This window comes from Salvelinus fontinalis, chromosome 25, assembly GCF_029448725.1.
Source record: "Salvelinus fontinalis isolate EN_2023a chromosome 25, ASM2944872v1, whole genome shotgun sequence".
Taxonomy (NCBI): Eukaryota; Metazoa; Chordata; class Actinopteri; order Salmoniformes; family Salmonidae; genus Salvelinus; species Salvelinus fontinalis.
The window spans coordinates 27,480,964-27,498,962 of NC_074689.1; the positions used below are offsets into that span (position 1 = coordinate 27,480,964).

At 44.6% G+C, this 17,999-nt stretch overlaps 1 protein-coding gene across 4 annotated transcripts in view; it reads right to left on the reverse strand.

The window, feature by feature from the left end:
* LOC129823061 (lethal(3)malignant brain tumor-like protein 4) overlaps window positions 1-17,999 on the reverse strand; it is a 133,894-nt gene that overhangs the window by 80,698 nt on the left and 35,197 nt on the right. For all 4 annotated transcript variants that reach the window (XM_055881763.1, XM_055881762.1, XM_055881761.1 and 1 more), the window contains exons 11-12: window positions 4,339-4,424; window positions 1,688-1,798 (exon numbers count right to left, since the gene is read on the reverse strand). In XM_055881763.1, the coding sequence (XP_055737738.1) occupies window positions 1,688-1,798; window positions 4,339-4,424 (197 nt within the window). The remainder of the gene's footprint in view (window positions 1-1,687; window positions 1,799-4,338; window positions 4,425-17,999) is intronic.

The following is a 17,999-nucleotide window of genomic DNA, read 5'->3' on the forward strand; positions in this document are numbered from 1 at the left end:
GAAGACGGATGCCGAGAGGGTTCCCGTGAAGACGGATGCCGAGAGGGTTCCCGTGAAGACGGATGCCGAGAGGGTTCCCGTGAAGACGGATGCCGAGAGGGTTCCCGTGAAGACGGATGCCGAGAGGGTTCCCGTGAAGACGGATGCCGAGAGGGTTCCCGTGAAGACGGATGCCGAGAGGGTTCCCGTGAAGACGGATGCCGAGAGGGTTCCCGTGAAGACGGATGCCGAGAGGGTTCCCGTGAAGACGGATGCCGAGAGGGTTCCTGTGAAGACGGATGCCGAGAGGGTTCCGGTGAAGACGGATGCCATTTTAACTGTGGGCCGGGTGGGGGAGAATCAACGCAGTCCATAAACTGCTTTGACACATGCTAAAGCCACTAGGAGTTAATGACGCCTGTCTGATCACATAATCATGAACCCTTTACAGTCTAAGCCCTGTCTAAGCCGAGGGAGAGGGGTTCTATTAAACTATATGGAATAGGTCATACCAAGGATCACTTAGCTATTTGATTTTGAATTTTAAGACCCCTTAAAAGTAATACAAATATTTTAAAAAAATTAAAAGATACATTTAATTTGGCCTTACTGCTATTAGCCGATAAAAACGCCTTGAATAACAGATTCACTACATGGAACAACAGATAGTTTGTTCTGAAGTGTCTGAGATAGATCAGGAAGCATTAGCATTTAAAACAAATTATTTTGTACATGTATTTGACCCATTTTTTTTTACACTAAACTGTCTCCATATATACACTTCCATAATTAGTTTTAACTGGTACCGACGGACCTTCAGACGAGTCTCGAGTCCTGTGAGCGTTCTAGAGCAAAACTGTTGGGACACTACAGACAGAAGTTGGCAGAACGACAGTACCGACTTCAGCTGAGTCCCAAGACATTTTTTTATAGAGCAAAACGGAGAACACCATCATGTTTGTGAGCGTCTCATCTTTCCATAGAGGGTCATAATAGTTTCTAGGCCAAACCGTTCGGACGCTATAGATGATGTTGTGAGAAGACCAATTTTCAGGATGTCTCATGGTCTGACAAATCAATCTAGCTCTGTCACCTTTCACCGCAGATGCGAAAGTTCGACGTCGGCGGACGCAGTCGATTGAGGGGGCGCGGAAATCAACTCTAGGGGGTTTTAATCACACTGGGGGGCACGTTGGGGGATTCCTCTACTAAACTGACTGAGCAGCGTGACCCGATAGGACAAATATGGTGAGAAATGTACTCTGCTCTGTCAGTCATCAACTGTTTAAACACCCGATACACATATCAGGCATGTGCGCAAACTCATTGGCATGCAGTACAAACACACAGGGCATGCGCTCTGGCACACACACTACCAAGTCTCAGTACAAGGCTTGTTAGTGGTTTAACAAGAGCAGCACCAAGTGGCTTCTGCAGACTCTCCAGCCTGCTCATTTCACAGAGACGCAGTCCTGAACAGATGTGGTGTAGGAGCTGCCAGCTCAGCTTCATCTACCATGTCACTCAGCAGGCCTCCTCACCCTGACTAACACCACCCCCATCTCTTACTTCTTTCCACATGCCCTCTTCTCATCCCCTCACCTCCTCTCACCCCCGCAATCATCCTTTAATTTGGTTCACCATCAATCCTTCCCCTCTCACTCCATCGTCCTCTCTTACCCCACCTCTTCACCTTCCTCCCCCTCACCTTGACCCTGTAGTCTTCAGTGTCTGAGACGGTGGCCACACGGACCAGCATGGGGTTCCTCCTGTCCACCGCCTCCAGTTTCATGTTCACCGGGAAACTGTGAGGAGCTCTCTGTGATGGGGAAGAGAAAGGAGGAAGTGAGGGGAGCGAGAGAGACATAGCGCAGGGGTGGAGATGGAAGACAGGAAAGGGCTGTCAGTCACACTGTATTCAGCTCTCAGACAGGAAAGCAGAGCATGCCGAGTGGATGAAAGCAGAGGTGAGGACAGGCCCCGTCAGCCAGAAACTCAGCCAGAGGAGAGGATTTGAGGATGTGAGACTGTGTGGAGCTGTGCAGATGTCATGCAGGGAAAAGGAAGTTGACAGTGGAGATCTTTAGGGCAGAGAGGAAGTCTTGAGTTTGACACAGGGAGTTTCTGAATGAGAATGACAGGGGCCGTATCCATATATCGTCTCAGGGTCTAAAATTGGTCATAAGTACTGAGAAGAGACATTTTACTCCTACTCTTATATGTAAAAATAAAAGCTATGCAAGAAACATTTTAGTCATAGGACTCCGACTAAGTAAACAGATATTTTAGGACACATCACGAGCTGTCCTAACCAGTTAAGAGTTGTACAAGTGTCTTGATAATAGAAAAAGGCATTGAGTCAGTGGTTCATGCGCCACATGTGTCATGAATGTTTTGATATTACGATATGATCAATCTATAAATAATCTACACCTACATGTAACAGCCTCTATAAATAATCTCCACCTACATGTAACAGCCTCTATAAATAATCTACACCTACATGTAACAGCATCTATAAATATTCTACACCTACATGTAACAGCATCTATAAATAATCTACACCTACATGTAACAGCATCTATAAATAATCTACACCTACATGTAACAGCATCTATAAATAATCTACACCTACATGCAACAGCATCTATAAATAATCTACACCTACATGCAACAGCATCTATAAATAATCTACACCTACATGCAACAGCATCTATAAATAATCTACACCTACATGTAACAGCATCTATAAATAATCTACACCTACATGTAACAGCATCTATAAATAATCTACACCTACATGCAACAGCATCTATAAATAATCTACACCTACATGCAACAGCATCTATAAATAATCTACACCTACATGTAACAGCATCTATAAATAATCTACACCTACATTCAACAGCATCTATAAATAATCTACACCTACATGTAACAGCATCTATAAATAATCTACACCTACATGTAACAGCATCTATAAATAATATACACCTACATGTAACAGCATCTATAAATAATCTACACCTACATGTAACAGCATCTATAAATATTCTACACCTACATGCAACAGCATCTAGAAATAATCTACACCTACATGCAACAGCATCTAGAAATAATCTACACTTACATGCAACAGCATCTATAAATAATCTACACCTACATGTAACAGCATCTATAAATAATCTACACCTACATGTAACAGCATCTATAAATATTCTACACCTACATGCAACAGCATCTAGAAATAATCTACACCTACATGCAACAGCATCTAGAAATAATCTACACCCACATGTAACAATATGTCTGGAGCTTTTGAAAATGATTTCACATGATATGCCTAAATACTTATAAACACATAGGCTAATAAATAATAGTATTTTTAATTGTATTATTTAATAAACCTAAATCATGTTATTCGAAGGTATCCCTTTGGAGAGCAATATCATGTTGTTTAAAAAAATATGCCTTAATTGGGCATGCCTATAAATTGGTAAATCGAAACCATCTAAGGCCCACGTTAACTTTGACTGTGTTCAATGAAAATGGATAGACCTTTCAAATGTTTCATGCAACATTATCGGCAAGTGATTTGATGCCAACTGTGCCAAAGCAATTTAGAGTTGTTAAAACGGGAGCATCAGAATTGGTTAAAAAAAATACAAAATGTGTGCCAACATGCCAAGAATTAAGAGTAGGCAAAGTGATCATGTCAGGTGAAAATTATATCAATCGCTTTAACATTGCAACATTCCATGTATAGTTACATAACCAACCGCGATGAGGCATCGCCAGCTGTGCATGCTTCGGACAACCACTGAACAGTGGCAATGAGCGTCATCACCATCTTTCCTTTGCGGTACCTCAAAAGGTCGTGATTACCAGCTGAGATACTTTTATGAGTTGATTTTCCTCCTGGCTCAGATATTATCTTGGCCCGGTCTTAACATCATCCTAAAACCTACTCTGAGCTGTGAGTTGTTTTAGTCTAAAAACAGGTTTCCTAGCACCTTTTCTGAGATGCTTTGTGGATACGGGCCCAGGTCTGGGAAAGTGACAAACCGATGTCAAACATGACTTATGTCATTATTGTGAAAAGGAACCTAACCACAACCATTATTAAACTGCCTTCAATTTCAATTGTTTGTAGGAGATTTTTAGACAATAAAGGATATCATTATGAAACACTAAAGAAGCTGTTAGATTGCAGCAGAGCCTTGGAACAACAATGGTGCCGCGTGACTCTCTCACACACACACACACACACACACACACACACACACACACACACACACACACGAGCGCTGTCTGATACAAAGCTAGCCAGCTGTTCTGTGCCTAGTGCTTACTGCTTACCATACAGAAAGCCTGGCTTGGAACCGCCGTGGAACCATTGTCTTCTAAGTACTCCTCCCACAGGAAATGTTCTGGATTGGGGTGTCCTTGAACATAATCCAAAACACAATCCGATTAAAACCATGGTGAATCGAGCACGCACATGCACACACAAACAACTTCAAACTGGGACCATAAACAGCCGTGACAAACTAATTAAAAAGACAAATGAGCTTGAAAACTTCAAATGTGACACACACACAATCCCCGAGCTGACAAGGTAAAAATCTGCCTTTCTGCCCCAGAACAAGACAGTTAACCCACTGTTCCTAGGCCGTCATTGTAAATAAGAATTTGTTCTTAACTGATTTGCCTAGTTAAATAAAAGGTTATAAAAAATAAACATATCGCCTGGTTGCGGAGGGAAATTTTGTTTAGCTTGCGGAGATTGAGTTGTGGGAGGCTGCCATTAGTGAGTGATTAGTTCTACTGGCCACTGCCTCGATAGTGCCAAATACAGGAGAGAAAAACTAGATTCCATTCTAGTAAAACATCAAGAGAAAATGCATGGGTGCATCTCAATAGACTTAAAGTGGCCCCCTGCTCGCAATATGGCAGATGCATCTGCTACAAGGAATTTATAACACATTAAGACAAAATATGTTCTGTGCATAGAAGCAGCTGGAAGTCTGGTAGAAAATCTGTTGGTAAAGAGCCTACAGACGGTTCAATAGATAAAGGCAATGAGCACTTTCACCTTCGCAGACTCTCAGGGCAAGATATAACATAATATTAGTAAGTACACCTGTCTCTTCTTTGACTATAGGAATACGTTCCAGAGCTGCAGTAGTTCACCTGATCTAAGAACAACACTTGAGGAAGCATACTGTATATATGTCAGCAATGCTGAGTCCATACGAAGTTAAAGGGATTTGGTTTGAACACATTCACTTCATATTGATGTTTGATGCAATCAAAGAGAGTCAGACAACATTGGTGAAACTGAAGTTCACTGAATTTTTTTACATTTAGGGCAATACCAGAAAAAATACATTTTGTCCCAGATGCCATCATGTTGGTGTTCACAACTTCAGCCCTGGGAGGACTGCAAGTTGTTGTAACCCAGGCTTCGCGGGCTGCGGGCCGAATTTGGCATGAGTGTGGTTATATACACTGCTCAAAAAAATAAAGGGAACACTAAAATAACACATCCTAGATCTGAATGAATGAAATATTCTTATTAAATACTTTTTTCTTTACATAGTTGAATGTGCTGACAACAAAATCACACAAAAATGATAAATAGAAATCAAATTTATCAACCCATGGAGGTCTGGATTTGGAGTCACACTCAAAATTAAAGTGGAAAACCACACTACAGGCTGATCCAACTTTGATGTAACGTCCTTAAAACAAGTCAAAATGAGGCTCAGTAGTGTGTGTGGCCTCCACGTCCCTGTATGACCTCCCTACAACGCCTTGGCATGCTCCTGATGAGGTGGCGGATGGTCTCCTGAGGGATCTCCTCCCAGACCTGGACTAAAGCATCCGCCAACTCCTGGACAGTCTGTGGTTCAACGTGGCGTTGGTGGATGGAGCGAGACATGATGTCCCAGATGTGCTCAATTGGATTCAGGTCTGGGGAACGGGCCAGTCCATAGCATCAATGCCTTCCTCTTGCAGGAACTGCTGACACACTCCAGCCACATGAGGTCTAGCATTGTCTTGCATTAGGAGGAACCCAGGGCCAAGCACAGGGCGCCAGTGGCGAATTTGCCAATCTTGATGTTCTCTGGCAAATGCCAAACGTCCTGCACGGTGTTGGGCTGTAAGCACAACCCCCACCTGTGGACGTTGGGCCCTCATACCACCCTCATGGAGTTTGTTTCTGGCCGTTTGAGCAGACACATGCACATTTGTGGCCTGCTGGAGGTCATTTTGCAGGGCTCTGGCAGTGCTCCGCCTGCTCCTCTTTGCACAAAGGCGGAGGTAGCGGTCTTGCTGCTGGGTTGTTGCCCTCCTACGGCCTCCTCCACATCTCCTGATGTACTGGCCTGTCTCCTGGTAGCGCCTCCATGCTCTGGACACTACGCTGGCAGACACAGCAAACCTTTTTGCCACAGCTCGCATTGATGTGCCATCCTGGATGAGCTGCACTACCTGAGCCACTTGTGTGGGTTGTAGACTCCGTCTCATGCTACCACTAGAGTGAGAACACCGCCAGCATTCAAAAGTGACCAAAACATCAGCCAGGAAGCATAGGAACTGAGAAGTGGTCTGTGGTCACCACCTGCAGAACCATTCCTTTATTGGGGGTGTCTTGCTAATTGCCTATAATTTCCACCTTTTGTCTATTGCATTTGCATAACAGCATGTGAAATTTATTGTCAATCAGTGTTGCTTCCTAAGTGGACAGTTTGATTTCACAAAAGTGTGATTGACTTGGAGTTACATTGTGTTGTTTAAGTGTTCCCTTTATTTTTTTGAGCAGTGTATATATTAGTACCAGTCAAAAGTTTGGACACACCTACTCATTCAAGGGTTTTTCTTTATTTTTACTATTTTCTACATTGTAGAATAATAGTGAAGACATCAAAACTATGAAATAACACATATGGAATCATGTGGTTTCTAAAAAAAAAAGTGTTAAACAAATCTAAATATATTTTTGATCCTTCAAAGTAGCCACCCTTTGCACACTCTTGGCATTCTCTTAACCAGCTTCACTTGGAATGCTTTTCCAACAATCTTGAAGGAGTTCCCACATATGCTGAGCACTTGTTGGCTGCTTTTCCTTCACATTGCGGTCCAACTCATCCCAAACCATCTCAATTGGGTTGAGGTCGGGTGATTGTGGAGGCCAGGTCATCTGATGCAGTACTCCAACACTCTCCTTGGTCAAATAGCCCTTACACAGCCTGGAGGTGTATTGGGTCATTGTTCTGTTGACAAACAAATGATAGTCCCACTAAGCGCAAACCAGATGAGATGGCGTATCCGTGCAGAATGCTGTGGTAGCCATGCTGGTGAAGTGTGTCTTGAATTCTAAATAAATCACAGACAGTGTTGCCAGAAAAGCAATCCCACACCATCACACCACCTCCTCCATGCTTCACGGTGGGAACCACACATGCAGAGACCATCTGTTCCCCTACTCTGCGCCTCACAGACACAGCAGATGGAACCAAAAATCTCAAATTTGGACTCATCAAACCAAAAGACAGACCTCCACCGCTGTAATGTCCATTGCTCATGTTTCTTGGCCCAAGCAAGTCTCTTATTATTAGTGTCTTTCCAGGGAAAGGGGGATACCTAGTCAGTTGTACAACTGAATGCCTTCAACTGAAATGTGTCTTCCACATTTAACCCAACCCCTCTGAATCAGAGAGGTGCGGCGGGCTCTCTTAAAATCGACATCCACGTCTTCGGCGCCCGGGGAACAGTGGGTTAACTGCCTTGATCAGGGGCAGAACAGATTTTTACCTTGTCAGCCTAAACAATTTGAATTTCTAGCTTTAAGTCTTACAACTAGGTTCTAATTAGAAAGTAACTGGTTCTGCAAGTCTACCGCCCTCCCTTCACAAAGAAATGTTTGTTTTTTTTAACTATGAAAGTCTGTTAAGAACAAATTCTTATTTACAATGATGGCCTACTGGGGAACAGTGGGTTCCCTGCCTTGTTCAGGGGCAACGGCAGATTTTTACCTTGTCAGCTCAGGGATTCAATCCAGCAACCTTTCGGGTTACTGGCCCAACGCTCTATCTACCAAGCTACCTGCCACCCCAAGTAACCTAGTTAACTAGTCTCACTGACTTAATAGCTTATTTTTCTACTTCTGAGATGCTTGTCATAGGTTACTTTAACCTGTCCTGGGGAACCCAAGACTCAGTCGGTTTAAAGGATTTTTGTAATAACCTAAACCTCCCTCCATTGATTAACAAACCCACACAACCAAATCTAATTGACTATATCTTTACAAATACGCCAGAGAAATTTGTGGCTAGTGGTGTTTTCTTCCTGGATATTAGTGATCACTTTCTATTGTCTGCATTAGATATGTTTGGACTCCTAAGGCAAAACCATGCATTACTACAAGGAGAAATGTAAAACAAATTGTGAACAAGCTTTTTTACCATTGCGATCTTAATGGTATCTTAGATATACCGGATTCTGAAATGGCTCTAAATTCACTTTATTAATGTTTTAGACAACATTGCAGATGAGCATGGCTAAAAGTACTGACTCCGGCCGGGACTGGCAATCCTTCAGAGAATTGAGAAATCTGTGTAAAACTTCTTTGAAAAACTACATCTGATTATTATGTTAACACTCTAGCTGACTACAGGAAATACATATAAATTCTGGAAAACTGTGAAATCTTTAAAGGGTTGCACTTCCTCTACTCTTCCCTTACAAATTAATGTAGAGTCTGGCCCTATTACTGATAACATTGATAGCATTAATTAATTTAAAATCAACATTTTATTTCTGCAGGCTCTCTCTTGGAAAGAACTCAAAAACCTACACACTATAATAACGTACTGGATGTTCATGGGGGAATTGTACTGAATAATTTTGAAAATGTCCATCAGGGATTTTCCTTTTGGCAATTCACAGACAATTGAGTCCTTGATATGTTGTTGGCATTAGACATTAAGAAATCTACAGGGGCCGACCATTTGGACCCAGGTCTGCTCAAGTGTGCAGCATCCCTCATTGTTGGCTCAATAACCCACATCTTTAATTTAACATGTATATACTACCGTTCAAAAGTTTGGGGTCACTTAGAAATGTCCTTGTTTTCCATGAAATGAGTTGCAAAATGAATAGGAAATATAGTCAAGATGTTGACAAGGTTATAAATAATGATTTTTCATTTAAATAATAATTGCATCCTTCAAACTTTGCTTTCGTCAAAGAATCCTCAATTTGCAGCAATTACAGCCTTGCAGACTTTTGGCATTCTAGTTGTCAATTTGTTGAGGTAATCTGACGAGATTTCACCCCATGCTTCCTGAAGCACCTCCCACAAGTTGTATTGGCTTGATGGGCACTTTTTACGTACCATACGGTCAAGCTGCTCCCACAACAGCTCAATAGGGTTAAGATCCGGTGACTCTGCTAGCCACTCCATTATAGACAGAATACCAGCTGACTGCTTCTTCCCTAAATAGTTATTGCATAGTTTGGAGCTTTGCTTTGGGTCATTGTCCTGTTGTAGGAGGAAATTGGCTCCAATTCAGCACCGTCCACAGGGTATGTCATGGCGTTGCAAAATGGAGTGATGGCAGTCCTTCAAGATCCCTTTTACCCTGTACAAATCTATCATTTTACCACCACCAAAGCACCCCCAGACCATCACATTGCCTCCACCATGCTTGACAGATGGCTCCAGCATCTTCTCATTTTTTCTGCATCTCACGAATGTTCTTCTTTGTGTTCCGATCACCTCATACTTGGATTAGTTTGTCCATAACACTTTTTTCCAATCTTCCTCTGTCCAGTGTCTGTGTTCTTTTGCCCATCATAATCTTTCATTGGCCAGTCTGAGATATGGCTTTTTCTTTACAACTCTGCCTGGAAGGCCAGCATCCCAGAGTAGCCTCTTCACTGTTGAAGTTGAGACTGGTGTTTTGTGGGTACTATTTAATGAATCTGCCAGTTGAGGACATGTGAGGCGTCTGTTTCTCAGACTAGACACTCCAATGTACTTGTCCTCTTGCTCAGTTGTGCACCGAGGCCTCCCACTCCTCTTTCTATTCTGGTTAGAGACAGTTTGCACTATTCTGTGAAGGGAGTAGTACACAGCGTTGTACGAGATTCAGTTTATTGGCAATTTCGCGCATAGAATAGCCTTCAATTCTCAGAACAACAATACACTGACGTTTTTGTTTCTGGACATTTCGAGCCTGTCATCAAATCCACAAATGCTGATGTTCCAGATACTCAACTAGTCTAAAGGCCAGTTTTATTGCTTCTTTAAAATCAGCACAAGTTTCCAGCTGTGCTAACATAATTGCAAAAGGTTTTTCTAATGATCAAATAGTTAATCCAAGTTTATCATTTTAAAAAGGCTAACAACATGCCATTGGAACACGAGTGATAGTTGCTGATAATGGGCCTCTGTACACCTATGTAGATATTCCATAAAAACATGTACATCAGCCGTTTCCAGCTAGAATAGTCATTTACAACATTAACAATGTCTACACTGTATTCCTGATCACTTTGATGTTATTTTAAAAAAATGGAAAAAAAAAAAAAAAATAGTGCTTTTCTTTCAAAAACAAGGACATTTCTAAGTGACCCAAACTTTTGAACGGTAGTGTGTGTGTGATATATATAAATAAATATATTCCTAAAGTGAGGAAATCCGTGCATGTGCTGCCACTACATAAGGTAGTTGATTGTTGTGATGTTGACAACTATCGTTCCATATCAATCGTTTCTTGTTTAGTTACGATTTTTGAATCCTTGGTGAATGTGCAACTTTTTATTTTAAATTGTTTTTTAAAAATCTGTGAACTGTATTTTGAATGTATATCAATCAGGGTTTAGACCAGGGCACTGTACTATTACTGCAACACACACAAGTTATAAATGATATTGGCAATGCTTTGGATGCTAAAATGAAGAGTGACTGCCTATTTCTAGTTTTGTCAAAAGCTTTTGATACAGCTGATCATTCTCTTATAGAGTAAGTTGTCTGTGTTGGGCCTTGGTTCTGATGCCTGTTTATGGCTTCAGAATTATCTTAGTGACAGAACTTAGGCTATTATGATACAGGGTTAAATCCACATTTCTTCAAGTGCTTAAAGGGGTACCCCAGTGTTTGATATTTGGGCCGTTGTTGTTCACATTGTGTATAAATGACATTGGAAATACTGTTCACACCTGTAACATTCATCTCTACGCAGATGACAGTTATTTACTCCTGTGCCTCTTTAGTGCAGCAGGCCATTGGTGACCTTTAGCAGGATGTTGACTCAATCCAAAAATCACTTAATGATCTTAAATGAATGTTAACTGCAAATAAAACCAGGTTCTATGCGGTTCTCTAGGTCTCGTGATGTTGACCCTGAGGACTTGTGTGTTAGCACTTCAAATGGAGCAAGTTTCTCACTGTAAGTACTTGGGTATCTGGATTAATGACAAGTTGTCTTTTGAAACACACATTGAAAACTTGACAAAGAAGCTGAGATCTGATATACACCGCTCAAAAAAATAAAGGGAACACTTAAACAACACAATGTAACTCCAAGTCAATCACACTTCTGTGAAATCAAACTGTCCACTTAGGAAGCAACACTGATTGACAATAAATTTCACATGCTGTTGTGCAAATGGAATAGACAAAAGGTGGAAATTATAGGCAATTAGCAAGACACCCCTAATAAAGGAATGGTTCTGCAGGTGGTGACCACAGACCACTTCTCAGTTCCTATGCTTCCTGGCTGATGTTTTGGTCACTTTTGAATGCTGGCGGTGCTGAGCCAAGGACTATCGTGTCTGATAGGAGTTGAGAGAGCGAGAGAGAGAGAGCTAGCAAAAAGCGAGAGAGAGAGAAACCTTATTTCAAATGGTCAATTAATGCTCTCTGCACAAGACATGGATCAAATAGTTAAAATAATGTTTTACCCAACAGCTGTGGTAAACAGAAACTATAATCTCTGTCTCCCCCTCTCCTCCCATTCCCCCTCCTCTCTTCACCCCTCTTTCCCTCGCTCTCCCCATTCGCTGATCTGATGTATGATGACTGTGCTACAGGATCCATTTAACAGCACATCACCACGCTCGCTTTTAACTGGAAAAACACATGCCGTTTTGCAACAAAGGGGAATGTTAGCCGACTGGCACAACCAAGCAGCCTATTAGATTGTAGAACAGAAGAGGGAACGAGGGAGAAGAAAATGGAGACAGAAGAGAGAGAGAGCCTAGAGGGTTTTGATATCCTCTCAAATGCTTCAGACTTGGATTCCTCACATTTGTCATTTATCAAACACTCTTATCCAGAGCAAGTTACAGTTAGTGCTTTCATCTTACGATAGCTAGGTGGAACAACCACATATCACAGGAAATATGTAATTTATTGAGGAAAAGTGTATCAGCAAAGTCAGAGCTAGAAAGGAGCGGGTGGATTCAGGTGCTTTCAGAAGATGGGCAGGGTCTGCTGTCCTAGCTTCAGGGGGAAGCTGGTTTCACCATTGGGGTGCCAGGAGAGTGAAGAGTTCGGACTGGACTGAGCAGAAGCTGCCCTCCCATAGGGGTGGGAAGGTCAAGAGACCAAAGGTGGCAGAACGGAGTGCTCAGGTTGGGGTGTAGGGTTTGAGCATAGCCTTAAGGAAGGGAGGGCAGTTCCTCTTGCTGCTCTGTTGGCAAGTGCCATGTTCTAGTAGTGGATGTGAGCTTCAACTGGAAGCCAGAGGAGTAGGGTGACATGGGACAACTTGGGAATGTTGACCAGGCGGGCTGCAGCGTTCTGGTTAAGGTTCAGGGGTTTGATGGCACAAGCGGGGAGTCCAGCTAACAGCAATAATCCAGACCAAAGATGACAAGGACCTGCACTGCTTCCTGTGTGAGGTAAGGTTGTACTCAATGGATGGAGTAGAGCATGAACCAGCAGGAGTGAGTCACTGCTTTGATGTTTGCAGAGAACGACAGGGTGTTGTCCAGGGTCGCACAAAGGTTCTTTGCACTCTGGGAGAGCGACACTGTGGAGTTGTCAACCATGATGGAGAGGTCTTTGAGCGGGCAGGCCTTCCCCGGAAGGAAGAAAAGCTCCGTCTTGTTGAGGTTGAGCTTGAGGTGATGGGCCGACATCCAAGCTAAGATATCTGCAAGGCACACAGAGATGCGTGCGTCACCTGGTAGTCAGAAGGGGGGGGGAGTAGTTGAATGTCATCCACATAGCAATGATAGGAGAAACCATGTGAGGATATGACAGAGCCAAGTGACTTGGTGTAAAAAGAGAAGAGGAGAGGGTCTAGAACCGAGCACTAGGGGTACACCAGTAGTGAGAGTACGTGGTGCAGACACAGATCCTCTCCTCGTCACCTGGTAGGAGCGGCCTGCCAGGTAGAACGCAATCCAAGAGTGTGTAGAGTCTGAGTCGCCCAGCCCTGAGAGGGTGCAGAGATCTGATAGTTCACAGTGTCGAAGGCGGAGGATAGATCTTGCAGGATGAGAACAGAGGAAAGAGAGACAGCTTTGACAGTGCGGAGAGCCTCTGCGTTACAGAGAAGCAAAGTCTCGGTTGAGTGACCCGTCTTGAAGCCTGACTGGTTAGGGTCAAGAAGATCATTCTGAGAGAGATAACGAGAGAGTTGATCAGAGACAGCACACTCAAGTGTTTTGGAAAGAAAAGAAAGGGATACAGGTCTATAGTTTTTAACTTCAGATGAGTCGAGTGTTGGTTTCTTTTGGAGTCAGAGGGGACGCAGCCAGTGCTCAGGGATGAGTGCTAGCTGCGTCACCAGAGTCTCTGGGTTCGTGCCCAAGCTCTGTCGCAGCCGGCCGCAACCGGGAGGTCCGTGGGGCGACGCACAATTGGCATAGCGTCGTCCGGGTTAGGGAGGGTTTGGCCGGTAGGGATATCCTTGTCTCAGTATGTAAAAATGTATGTAATAAAACGTATGCACTCTACTGTAAGTCGCTCTGGATAAGAGCGTCTGCTAAATGACTAAAATGTCAAATGTAAATGGGGTCGAGCGGGCAGATTGTCGGGCAGCCAGACCTCACTAGCTGCAGGATTTAAAGAGGTCAAGGCATAGGGTAGTTCTGTGTGACTGGGACCAGTGGACTCAATAGGCTGAGTGAATGAAGAACAGATTTCGTCAACCTTCTTTTTAAAGTGGTTGACAAAGTCGCCCACAGAGAGGGAGAAGGGGGGGGGGGGGGGACTTAGGAGGGAGGAAAATTTGAAAAGAGATTCCTGGGGCTAGAGGCAGAAGCTTGAAATTTAGAGCGATAGAAAGTGGCTTTAGCAGCAGATACAGAGGAAGAGAAGGTAGAGAGGAGGAAGTGAATGAGAATTGGTCCTCCGGAAGTTAAGTTTTCCTCCATTTTCGCTCAGCTGCCCACAGCGCTGTTCTGTAAGCTCGCTATGAGTCACTCAGCCACGGAGCAGGAGGGGAGGGCCGAGCCATATGGATGCGGAAAGGGAGGTGAGTACGGTCGAACATAATCTAGAAGACAGGAGGAAGAAGGATTTAGCAGAAGAGAGAGAGGATAGGATAGAAGAGGAGAGAGTAGTGGGAGAGAGAGAGAGGATAGGATAGAAGAGGAGAGAGTAGTGGGAGAGAGAGAGAGAGAGTGAAGATTGCGACGGTGCATGTCCATCTGGGTAGGGGCTGAGTGGCTAGGATTGGAGGAGAGGGATACAGAAAAGTAAACCAAGTAGTGATCAGAGACCTGGAGGGGGGTTGCAGTGAGATTAGGGAGGCGTACAGCCTCTACTAAAGATGAGATCAATTGTTTTTCCTGACTTGTGAGTTGGAGGGGACTGGGACGTGTGTTCGTTATGCTTTGCAATACGCTTGTAAATGTTAATGTCGTAAACACAATAAGACATTAAAGCCACACAAAGTGAAATTCTAGACACCTCCTATACCTTTGTCCCATTTAACGTTACCCCGACAACTTTAACATATCATCGTAACTAGCTGCTGACTGCAGATGAGAAACTTTTAAATGATTGACAACATCTAGACTGACAGGAGAGCTGGTTTTATGTAAGTCTAGAGAAGAATGTGAAAATATGAGGCTGGGCTGTCGAAGCGGTCAACGGATCAAACCACTCCAAATCATAAGATTAAAGCAGAGCTCGGGTCTATGTAGCCCATGTACAGTAGCATCAACTGCAAAGGAAGTGAAGGTGAATGCTGACAGGTGCGGTAAATAACATAGGAGTTTCCTAAATGTAAACATTTTTGAATGTCAATTAAATGCTTTAAAATATAACTCATTGTGAAATAACTTAACATTACTAAGTTATGACCACGTTTATGTGCTGTAATGTAGTGTTCCATCATGCTATATCAACAAAAACAACACGTGTGAAGTAAATGACTAATGTTAAGATGTTTTATGCATTGAAGGGCATGTACAGTATACTATGTACTGTATTACTAAAGAACAGCTGTGATTAGGGGCGGAAGGTAGCCTAGTGGTTAGAGTGTTGGGCCAGTAACCGAAAGGCTGCTAGATCTAATCCCCGAGCTGACAAGGTAAAAATCTTTCGTTCTGCCCCTGAACAAGGCAGTTAACCCACTGTTCCTAGGCCGTCATTGTAAATAAGAATTTGTTCTTAACTGACTTGCCTAGTTAAATAAAGGTTAAACAAAAGAATAATTAAGTGCCTCATTTCAGGATCATGCACGTGTCATACATATAACGTATAACTTAAGCCTTGTTCACATTGGCAGTTTGAAGAGACTAAAATCAAATATTTTGGCATAAATCTGATTCGAATGTGTTTTTTTCCTGCAGTCTGAACAGCCAAAAAGCACATGGAATCAGATATTTTAAGACACATTTCAAACCACCTTCGTAGGTCGTTTGAAATCAGATACAAATCTGATTCATGGCCATGCAAGTTGTGTCTAAACGGTCAAATCTGATATTTTTGCCATTGTGGTTTGGCATTTCTTCTTGCTTGCTAGCTACTCTGTTAACAGTTTTGACAAGAACATGTGGGAGCTAACTATCTTGTTAATTGTCACAAACAAATGAGTGAATATGCTAGAAAGCTCAACAGCTAGTGGACTGCTGTGGCTAGCTAGCTAGTGGACTGCTGTGGCTAGCTAGCTAGTGGACTGCTGTGGCTAGCTAGCTAGTGGACTGCTGTGGCTAGCTAGCTAGTGGACTGCTGTGGCTAGCTAGCTAGTGGACTGCTGTGGCTAGCTAGCTAGTGGACTGCTGTGGCTAGCTAGCTAGTGGACTGCTGTGGCTAGCTAGCTGTGGCTAGCTAGCTAGTGGACTGCTGTGGCTAGCTAGCTAGTGGACTGCTGTGGCTGGCTAGCTAGAGGACTGCTGTGGCTGGCTAGCTAGAGGACTGCTGTGGCTGGCTAGCTAGAGGACTGCTGTGGCTGGCTAGCTAGTGGACTGCTGTGGCTAGCTAGCTGTGGCTAGCTAGCTAGTGGACTGCTGTGGCTAGCTAGCTAGTGGACTGCTGTGGCTAGCTAGCTAGTGGACTGCTGTGGCTAGCTAGCTAGAGGACTGCTGTGGCTGGCTAGCTAGAGGACTGCTGTGGCTGGCTAGCTAGAGGACTGCTGTGGCTGGCTAGCTAGAGGACTGCTGTGGCTGGCTAGCTAGTGGACTGCTGTGGCTAGCTAGCTGTGGCTAGCTAGCTAGTGGACTGCTGTGGCTAGCTAGCTAGTGGACTGCTGTGGCTAGCTAGCTAGTGGACTGCTGTGGCTAGCTAGCTAGTGGACTGCTGTGGCTAGCTAGCTAGTGGACTGCTGTGGCTAGCTAGCTAGTGGACTGCTGTGGCTAGCTAGCTAGTGGACTGCTGTGGCTAGCTAGCTAGTGGACTGCTGTGGCTAGCTAGCTAGTGGACTGCTGTGGCTAGCTAGCTAGTGGACTGCTGTGGCTGGCTAGCTAGTGGACTGCTGTGGCTGGCTAGCTAGAGGACTGCTGTGGCTGGCTAGCTAGAGGACTGCTGTGGCTGGCTAGCTAGAGGACTGCTGTGGCTGGCTAGCTAGAGGACTGCTGTGGCTGGCTAGCTAGTGGACTGCTGTGGCTGGCTAGCTAGTGGACTGCTGTGGCTGGCTAGCTAGTGGACTGCTGTGGCTGGCTAGCTAGTGGACTGCTGTGGCTGGCTAGCTAGTGGACTGCTGTGGCTGGCTAGCTAGTGGACTGCTGTGGCTGGCTAGCTAGTGGACTGCTGTGGCTGGCTAGCTAGTGGACTGCTGTGGCTGGCTAGCTAGTGGACTGCTGTGGCTGGCTAGCTAGTGGACTGCTGTGGCTGGCTAGCTAGTGGACTGCTGTGGCTGGCTAGCTAGTGGACTGCTGTGGCTGGCTAGCTAGTGGACTGCTGTGGCTGGCTAGCTAGTGGGCTGCTGTGGCTGGCTAGCTAGTGGGCTGCTGTGGCTGGCTAGCTAGTGGGCTGCTGTGGCTGGCTAGCTAGTGGGCTGCTGTGGCTGGCTAGCTAGTGGGCTGCTGTGGCTGGCTAGCTAGTGGGCTGCTGTGGCTGGCTAGCTAGTGGGCTGCTGTGGCTGGCTAGCTAGTGGGCTGCTGTGGCTAGCTAGCTAGTGGGCTGCTGTGGCTAGCTAGCTAGTGGGCTGCTGTGGCTAGCTAGCTAGTGGGCTGCTGTGGCTAGCTAGCTAGTGGGCTGCTGTGGCTAGCTAGCTAGTGGACTGCTGTGGCTAGCTAGCTAGAGGACTGCTGTGGCTAGCTAGCTAGTGGACTGCTGTGGCTGGCTAGCTAGTGGACTGCTGTGGCTAGCTAGCTAGTGGACTGCTGTGGCTGGCTAGCTAGTGGACTGCTGTGGCTGGCTAGCTAGTGGACTGCTGTGGCTGGCTAGCTAGTGGACTGCTGTGGCTGGCTAGCTAGTGGACTGCTGTGGCTGGCTAGCTAGTGGACTGCTGTGGCTGGCTAGCTAGTGGACTGCTGTGGCTGGCTAGCTAGTGGACTGCTGTGGCTGGCTAGCTAGTGGACTGCTGTGGCTGGCTAGCTAGTGGACT